General features: G+C 55.3%; 1 protein-coding gene across 1 annotated transcript; it reads right to left on the bottom strand.

Moving 5' to 3' along the window:
• Positions 1–388: 388 nt before the first annotated feature.
• On the bottom strand, positions 389–7900 carry LOC144490908 (adenosine receptor A2a-like; the record flags this gene model as incomplete). Its single annotated transcript, XM_078208590.1, has 2 exons — positions 389–1067; positions 7543–7900. Coding segments are annotated over 2 exons (1037 nt in total), but the record flags the coding sequence as incomplete, so codon positions are not given.
• Positions 7901–9368: the final 1468 nt, after the last annotated feature.

Genomic DNA, 9368 nt, shown 5'->3' with positions numbered 1-9368 from the left:
GGAGATTTGATAGAGGTGTATAAGATTTTGATGGGTATCGATAGAGTGAATGCAAGCAGGCTTTTTCCGCTGAGGCTCGGGGAGAAAAAAACCAGAGGGCATGGGTTAAGGGTGAGGGGGGAAAAGTTTAAAGGGAATATTCGGGGGGGCTTCTTCACGCAGAGAGTGGTGGGAGTGTGGAATGAGCTGCCGGATAAAGTGGTAAATGCGGGGTCACTTTTAACATTTAAGAAAAACTTGGACGGGTTGATGGATGAGAGGGGTGTGGAGGGATATGGTCCAAGTGCAGGTCAGTGGGACGAGGCAGAAAATGGTTCGGCACGGACAAGAAGGGCCAAAAGGCCTGTTTCTGAGCTGTAATTTTCTATGGTTCTATGGTTAGCCTCACCGTGTGACCAGGGGGATGTCCTGCTCCCGCGTTGAGAGCACGGGCCCGGCTAGCCAGCCAGGAGTCCCTGCGGGCGAGGCCCAGGAACGTCAGACGGAACTCGCGCAGACGCAGGGCGTAGATGATGGGGTTGACTGCGGAGTTGGCGTGGGAGAGGACGATGGTGGTGTCCATTAGCCAGAGAGGGGGACGCCCGCAGGATGGGCAGAGGGCACCCAGGGCGTTGAGGGAGTGAAGGGGCAGCCAACCCAAGGCAAAGAGGCCCACCACCAAGAGGAGGACCTTGGCAGCTCTGAGTTCCCCGCGGAGCACCGCCCGGGGGCACCCGCCCAGGCTTCGTAACTGGCGCCGCGCCACGGCAAAGATGCGGGCATAGATCACCAACACGGCCAAAAGGGGCGCCAGCACACAGGCCAGGAAGTTACAGTAGACCATGTAGGAGAGGTCCACCACATGTTCAAACAGGCAGTAAACCTGGGCACACCGGCGCCCACTCCCGTTGGCCCGGCTCAGGGGCCCGGGCATCGTCTCGTTCGCCCCCTCGGAGCCCGGGCACACCCGTCGGGCGCTGGCCGACCTATTCCATCCAAAAACCGGAATGAGTCCGAGCATTGACGACAACACCCAGAGGAGGGCGATCAAGAGATGGGTCCGTCTGCCGGTCACCAGCACCGGGTATCTGTACCAGAGAGAGAGCAACGGCGTTAGATACAGAGTGAAGCTCCCTCGACACTGTCCCCCATCAAACACTCCCAGGACAGGTACAGCACGGGGTTAGATACAGAGTAAAGCTCCCTCTACACTGTCCCCCATCAAACACTCCCAGGACAGGTACAGCACGGGGTTAGATACAGAGTAAAGCTCCCTCTACACTGTCCCCCATCAAACACTCCCAGGACAGGTACAACACGGGGTTAGATACAGAGTAAAGCTCCCTCTACACTGTCCCCCATCAAACACTCCCAGGACAGGTACAGCACGGGGTTAGATACAGAGTAAAGCTCCCTCTACACTGTCCCCATCAAACACTCCCAGGACAGGTACAGCACGGGGTTAGATACAGAGTAAAGCTCCCTCTACACTGTCCCCATCAAACACTCCCAGGACAGGTACAGCACGGGGTTAGATACAGAGTAAAGCTCCCTCTACACTGTCCCCATCAAACACTCCCAGGACAGGTACAGCACGGGGTTAGATACAGAGTGAAGCTCCCTCTACACTGTCCCCCATCAAACACTCCCAGGACAGGTACAGCACGGGGTTAGATACAGAGTAAAGCTCCCTCTACACTGTCCCCATCAAACACTCCCAGGACAGGTACAGCACGGGGTTAGATACAGAGTAAAGCTCCCTCTGCACTGTCCCCATCAAACACTCCCAGGACAGGTACAGCACGGGGTTAGATACAGAGTGAAGCTCTCTCTACACTGTCCCCCATCAAACACTCCCAGGACAGGTACAGCACGGCGTTAGATACAGAGTAAAGCTCCCTCTACACTGTCCCCATCAAACACTCCCAGGACAGGTACAGCACGGGGTTAGATACAGAGTAAAGCTCCCTCTACACTGTCCCCCATCAAACACTCCCAGGACAGGTACAGCACGGGGTTAGATACAGAGTGAAGCTCCCTCTACACTGTCCCCCATCAAACACTCCCAGGACAGGTACAGCACGGGGTTAGATACAGAGTGAAGCTCCCTCTACACTGTCCCCATCAAACACTCCCAGGACAGGTACAGCACGGGGTTAGATACAGAGTAAAGCTCCCTCTGCACTGTCCCCATCAAACACTCCCAGGACAGGTACAGCACGGGGTTAGATACAGAGTGAAGCTCCCTCTACACTGTCCCCCATCAAACACTCCCAGGACAGGTACAGCACGGGGTTAGATACAGAGTAAAGCTCCCTCTACACTGTCCCCCATCAAACACTCCGAGGACAGGTACAGCACGGGGTTAGATACAGAGTAAAGCTCCCTCGAAACTGTCCCCCATCAAACACTCCCAGGACAGGTACAGCACGGGGTTAGATACAGAGTAAAGCTCCCTCTACACTGTCCCCCATCAAACACTCCCAGGACAGGGACAGCACGGGGTTAGATACAGAGTAAAGCTCCCTCTACACTGTCCCCTATCAAACACACCCAGGACAGGTACAGCACGGGGTTAGATACGGAGTAAAGCACCCTCGACACTGTCCCCCATCAAACACTCCCAGGACAGGTACAGCACGGGGTTAGATACAGAGTAAAGCTCCCTCTACACTGTCCCCCATCAAACACTCCCAGGACAGGTACAGCACGGAGTTAGATACAGAGTAAAGCTCCCTCTACACTGTCCCCCATCAAACACTCCCAGGACAGGTACAACACGGGGTTAGATACAGAGTAAAGCTCCCTCTACACTGTCCCCATCAAACACTCCCAGGACAGGTACAGCACGGGGTTCGATACAGAGTAAAGCTCCCTCTACACTGTCCCCATCAAACACTCCCAGGACAGGGACAGCACGGGGTTAGATACAGAGTAAAGCTCCCTCTGCACTGTCCCCCATCAAACACTCCCAGGACAGGTACAGCACGGGGTTAGATACAGAGTAAAGCTCCCTCTACACTGTCCCCCATCAAACACTCCCAGGACAGGTACAGCACGGGGTTAGATACAGAGTAAAGCTCCCTCTACACTGTCCCCATCAAACACTCCCAGGACAGGTACAGCACGGGGTTAGATACAGAGTAAAGCTCCCTCTACACTGTCCCCCATCAAACACTCCCAGGACAGGTACAGCACGGGGTTAGATACAGAGGAAAGCTCCCTCTACACTGTCCCCCATCAAACACTCCCAGGACAGGTACAGCACGGGGTTAGATACAGAGTAAAGCTCCCTCGACACTGTCCCCCATCAAACACTCCCAGGACAGGTACAGCACGGGGTTAGATACAGAGTAAAGCTCCCTCTACACTGTCCCCCATCAAACACTCCCAGGACAGGTACAGCACGGGGTTAGATACAGAGTGAAGCTGCCTCTACACTGTCCCCCATCAAACACTCGCAGGACAGGTACAGCACGGGGTTAGATACAGAGTGAAGCTCCCTCTGCACTGTCCCCCATCAAACACTCCCAGGACAGGTACAGCACGGGGTTAGATACAGAGTGAAGCTCCCTCTACACTGTCCCCCGTCAAACACTCCCAGGACAGGTACAGCACGGGGTTAGATACAGAGTAAAGCTCCCTCGACACTGTCCCCCGTCAAACACTCCCAGGACAGGTACAGCACGGGGTTAGATACAGAGTAAAGCTCCCTCTACACTGTCCCCATCAAACACTCCCAGGACAGGTACAGCACGGGGTTAGATACAGAGTAAAGCTCCCTCTACACTGTCCCCATCAAACTCTCCCAGGACAGGTACAGCACGGGGTTAGATACAGAGTAAAGCTCCCTCTACACTGTCCCCCATCAAACACTCCCAGGACAGGGACAGCACGGGGTTAGATACAGAGTAAAGCTCCCTCTACACTGTCCCCCATCAAACACTCCCAGGACAGGTACAGCACGGGGTTAGATACGGAGTAAAGCACCATCTACACTGTCCCCCATCAAACACTCCCAGGACAGGTACAGCACGGGGTTAGATACGGAGTAAAGCACCCTCTACACTGTCCCCCATCAAACACTCCCAGGACAGGTACAGCACGGGGTTAGATACAGAGTAAAGCTCCCTCTACACTGTCCCCATCACACACTCCCAGGACAGGTACAGCACGGGGTTCGATACAGAGTAAAGCTCCCTCGACACTGTCCGCATCAAACACTCCCAGGACAGGGACAGCACGGGGTGAGATACAGAGTAAAGCTCCCTCTGCACTGTCCCCCATCAAACACTCCCAGGACAGGTATAGCACGGGGTTAGATACAGAGTAAAGCTCCCTCTACACTGTCCCCATCAAACACTCCCAGGACAGGTACAGCACGGGGTTAGTGACAGAGTAAAGCTCCCTCTACACTGTCCCCCATCAAACACTCCCAGGACAGGTACAGCACGGGGTTAGATACAGAGTAAAGCTCCCTCTACACTGTCCCCATCAAACACTCCCAGGACAGGTACAGCACGGGGTTAGATACAGAGTAAAGCTCCCTCTACACTGTCCCCCATCAAACACTCCCAGGACAGGTACAGCACGGGGTTAGATACAGAGTAAAGCTCCCTCTACACTGTCCCCCATCAAACACTCCCAGGACAGGTACAGCACGGGGTTAGATACAGAGTAAAGCTCCCTCGACACTGTCCGCCATCAAACACTCCCAGGACAGGTACAGCACGGGGTTAGATACAGAGTAAAGCTCCCTCTACACTGTCCCCATCAAACACTCCCAGGACAGGTACAGCACGGGGTTAGATACAGAGTAAAGCTCCCTCTACACTGTCCCCATCAAACACTCCCAGGACAGGTACAACACGGGGTTAGATACAGAGTAAAGCTCCCTCTACACTGTCCCCCATCAAACACTCCCAGGACAGGTACAGCACGGGGTTAGATACAGAGTAAAGCTCCCTCTACACTGTCCCCCATCAAACACTCCCAGGGCAGGTACAGCTCAGGGTTAGATACAGAGTAAAGCTCCCTCTACACTGTCCCCATCAAACACTCCCAGGACAGGTACAGCACGGGGTTAGATACAGAGTAAAGCTCCCTCTACACTGTCCCCCATCAAACACTCCCAGGACAGGTACAGCACGGGGTTAGATACAGAGTGAAGCTGCCTCTACACTGTCCCCCATCAAACACTCGCAGGACAGGTACAGCACGGGGTTAGATACAGAGTGAAGCTCCCTCTGCACTGTCCCCCATCAAACACTCCCAGGACAGGTACAGCACGGGGTTAGATACAGAGTGAAGCTCCCTCTACACTGTCCCCCGTCAAACACTCCCAGGACAGGTACAGCACGGGGTTAGATACAGAGTAAAGCTCCCTCTACACTGTCCCCCGTCAAACACTCCCAGGACAGGTACAGCACGGGGTTAGATACAGAGTGAAGCTCCCTCTGCACTGTCCCCCATCAAACACTCCCAGGACAGGTACAGCACGGGGTTAGATACAGAGTGAAGCTCCCTCTGCACTGTTCCCCATCAAACACTCCCAGGACAGGTACAGCACGGGGTTAGATACAGAGTGAAGCTCCCTCTGCACTGTCCCCCATCAAACACTCCCAGGACAGGTACAGCACGGGGTTAGATACAGAGTAAAGCTCCCTCTACACTGTCCCCATCAAACACTCCCAGGACAGGTACAGCACGGGGTTAGATACAGGGTAAAGCTCCCTCTACACTGTCACCATCAAACACTCCCAGGACAGGTACAGCACGGGGTTAGATACAGAGTAAAGCTCCCTCTACACTGTCACCATCAAACACTCCCAGGGCAGGTACAGCACGGGGTTAGATACAGAGTAACGCTCCCTCTACACTGTCCCCCATCAAACACTCCCGGGACAGGGACAGCACGGGGTTAGATACAGAGTGAAGCTCCCTCTACACTGTCCCACATCAAACACTCCCAGGACAGGTACAGCACGGGGTTAGATACAGAGTAAAGCTCCCTCTACACAGTCCCCCGTCAAACACTCCCAGGACAGGTACAGCACGGGGTTAGATACAGAGTAAAGCTCCCTCTGCACTGTCCCCCATCAAACACTCCCAGGACAGGTACAGCACGGGGTTAGATACAGAGTAAAGCTCCCTCTACACTGTCCCCATCAAACACTCCCAGGACACGTACAGCACGGGGTTAGATACAGAGTAAAGCTCCCTCTACACAGTCCCCCGTCAAACACTCCCAGGACAGGTACAGCACGGGGTTAGATACAGAGTAAAGCTCCCTCTGCACTGTCCCCCATCAAACACTCCCAGGACAGGTACAGCACGGGGTTAGATACAGAATGAAGCTCCCTCGACACTGTCCCCATCAAACAGTCCCAGGACAGGTACAGCACGGGGTTAGATACAGAGTAAAGCTCCCTCTGCACTGTCCCCATCAAACACTCCCAGGACAGGTACAGCACGGGGTTAGATACAGACTAAAGCTCCCTCTACACTGTCCCCCATCAAACACTCCCAGGACAGGTACAGCACGGGGTTAGATACAGACTAAAGCTCCCTCTACACTGTCCCCCATCAAACACTCCCAGGACAGGGACTGCACGGGGTTAGATACAGAGTAAAGCTCCCTCTACACTGCCCCCCATCAAACACACCCAGGACAGGTACAGCACGGGGTTAGATACAGAGTAAAGCTCCCTCTACACTGTCCCCATCAAACAGTCCCAGGACAGGTACAGCACGGGGTTCGATACAGAGTAAAGCTCCCTCTACACTGTCCCCATCAAACACTCCCAGTACAGGTACAGCACGGTGTTAGATACAGAGTAAAGCTCCCTCTGCACTGTCCCCATCAAACACTCCCAGGACAGGTACAGCACTTTGATAGATTAATTTTCGGGAAGCCAGAATTGAATGGTTATTTTTCATAACTTGTCAAAGAGCCGTCATGAAACATTAATCCCCTTTTTCTGCCAACAAGAGCATCTGAAAACTAAATTTAATTACAAAGCTGAGATTTTGGCACTCACCCATTTGGAATTGTGCCAAGATTTATTTTGTAAACTCAGAGAGCAATCAGTTCCCACGGTGCTCCCTCAGCACCGACCCTCCCACAGTGCGGCGCTCCCTCAGCACTGACCCTCCCACAGTGCGGCGCTCTCTCAGCACTGACCCACAGTGCGGCGCTCCCTCAGCACTGACCCTCCCACAGTGCGGCGCTCCCTCAGCACTGACCCTCCCACAGTGCGGGCGCTCCCTCAGCACCAACCCTCCCACAGTGCGGCGCTCCCTCAGCACTGACCCTCCCACAGTGCGGCGCTCCCTCAGCACTGACCCTCCCACAGTGCGGCGCTCCCTCAGCACCGACCCTCCCACAGTGCGGCGCTCCCTCAGCACTGACCCTCCCACAGCGCGGCGCTCCCTCAGCACTGACCCTCCCACAGTGCGGGCGCTCCCTCAGCACCGACCCTCCCACAGTGCGGCGCTCCCTCAGCACTCACCCTCCCACAGTGCGGCACTCCCTCAGCACTGACCCTCCCACAGTGCGATTACCTGAGTGGATGCTTTACCGCAAGATATCGGTCTATGGCGATTGCCAAGAGGCTGAAGATGGAATTCTGGGTGAAAATCAAGACCAGACAGGCGAGGAACAGACACCCGTGGACATTCATGGCCAACTTCACGCTGATCACGATGGACGCCGGTATCACGAGGACCCCCACGGCGAAGTCTGCCACTGCCAGTGACACCAGGAAGTAATTGGTGGTGCTCCTTAACCGTGGGTTAGTCCTCACTGCCCAGCACACCAAGATGTTGCCCGCGATCGCCAACACCGCGATGAGGACCTCCACTGCGATGTAGAGCGATGTTACGATCGATCCGCGTGCTGCCTTATCCTCGTGTCCCAGGCCTAGCACGGGTCAGAGCAGCGGAGGTGGACGGAGTGAGGGAAGGAGAGAGAGAGAGATAATGAGTTTCAAACAAACAAAGAAGATTCCAGCACAGGGACAGGCCCTTCGGCCCTCCTGCACCGACCATGCTGCCCCCGACTGAACTAAAACCCCCTCCCCTTCCGGGGACCGTATCCCTCTATTCCCATCCTATTCATGTATTTGTCAAGATGCCCCTTAAAACTCACTACCGTATCCGCTTCCACTCCCTCCCCCGGCAGCGAGTTCCAGGCACCCACCACCCTCTGTGTAAAAAATCTGCCTCGTACATCTCCTTTAAACCTTGCCCCTCGCACCTTAAACCTGTGCCCCCGAGTAATTGACTCTTCCACCCTGGGGGAAAAAGCTTCTGATTATCCACTCTGTCCCTCATAATCTTGTAGACTTCTATCAGGTCTCCCCTCAACCTCCGTCGCTCCAGTGAGAACAAATCAAGTTTCTGCAACCCCTCCTCATAGCTAATGCCCTCCAGACCAGGGAAACATCCTGGTAAATCTTTTCTGTGCCCTCTCCAAAGCCTCCGTAGAGCGTCACAGACTCTCCGCCCATTGCGTTAGCTCTCCAAACCACCCACCCGGCTCATCCCGCTGCCCTGTAATCCTCCCCTCTCCAACAACAATCCAATCCCCTCTGCGAGAGCCTCCTGTGTGAATCTGCCTCCCCCACACTCTGGGGCAGCGCCGTTCCAGATCCTAACCCCTCGCTGTGTGAATCTGCCTCCCCCACACTCTGGGGCAGCGCCGTTCCAGATCCTAACCACTCGCTGTGTGAATCTGCCTCCCCCACACTCTGGGACAGCGCCGTTCCAGATCCTAACCCCTCGCTGTGTGAATCTGCCTCCCCCACACTCTGGGACAGCGCCGTTCCAGATCCTAACCCCTCGCTGTGTGAATCTGCCTCCCCCACACTCTGGGGCAGCGCCGTTCCAGATCCTAACCACTCGCTGTGTGAATCTGCCTTCCCCACACTCTGGGACAGCGCCGTTCCAGATCCTAACCACTCACTGTGTGAATCTGCCTCCCCCACACTCTGGGACAGCGCCGTTCCAGATCCTAACCACTCACTGTGTGAATCTGCCTCCCCCACACTCTGGGGCAGCGCCGTTCCAGATCCTAACCACTCGCTGTGTGAATCTGCCTTCCCCACACTCTGGGACAGCGCCGTTCCAGATCCTAACCACTCACTGTGTGAATCTGCCTCCCCCACACTCTGGGACAGCGCCGTTCCAGATCCTAACCACTCGCTGTGTGAATCTGCCTCCCCCACACTCTGGGACAGCGCCGTTCCAGATCCTAACCACTCGCTGTGTGAATCTGCCTCCCCCACACTCTGGGGCAGCGCCGTTCCAGATCCTAACCACTCGCTGTGTGAATCTGCCTCCCCCACACTCTGGGGCAGCGCCGTTCCAGATCCTAACCCCTCGCTGTG

Source organism: Mustelus asterias, unplaced genomic scaffold (genome assembly GCF_964213995.1).
Source record: "Mustelus asterias unplaced genomic scaffold, sMusAst1.hap1.1 HAP1_SCAFFOLD_4011, whole genome shotgun sequence".
Lineage (NCBI taxonomy): Eukaryota > Metazoa > Chordata > Chondrichthyes > Carcharhiniformes > Triakidae > Mustelus > Mustelus asterias.
This window is presented reverse-complemented; position numbering and strand designations above follow the sequence as displayed.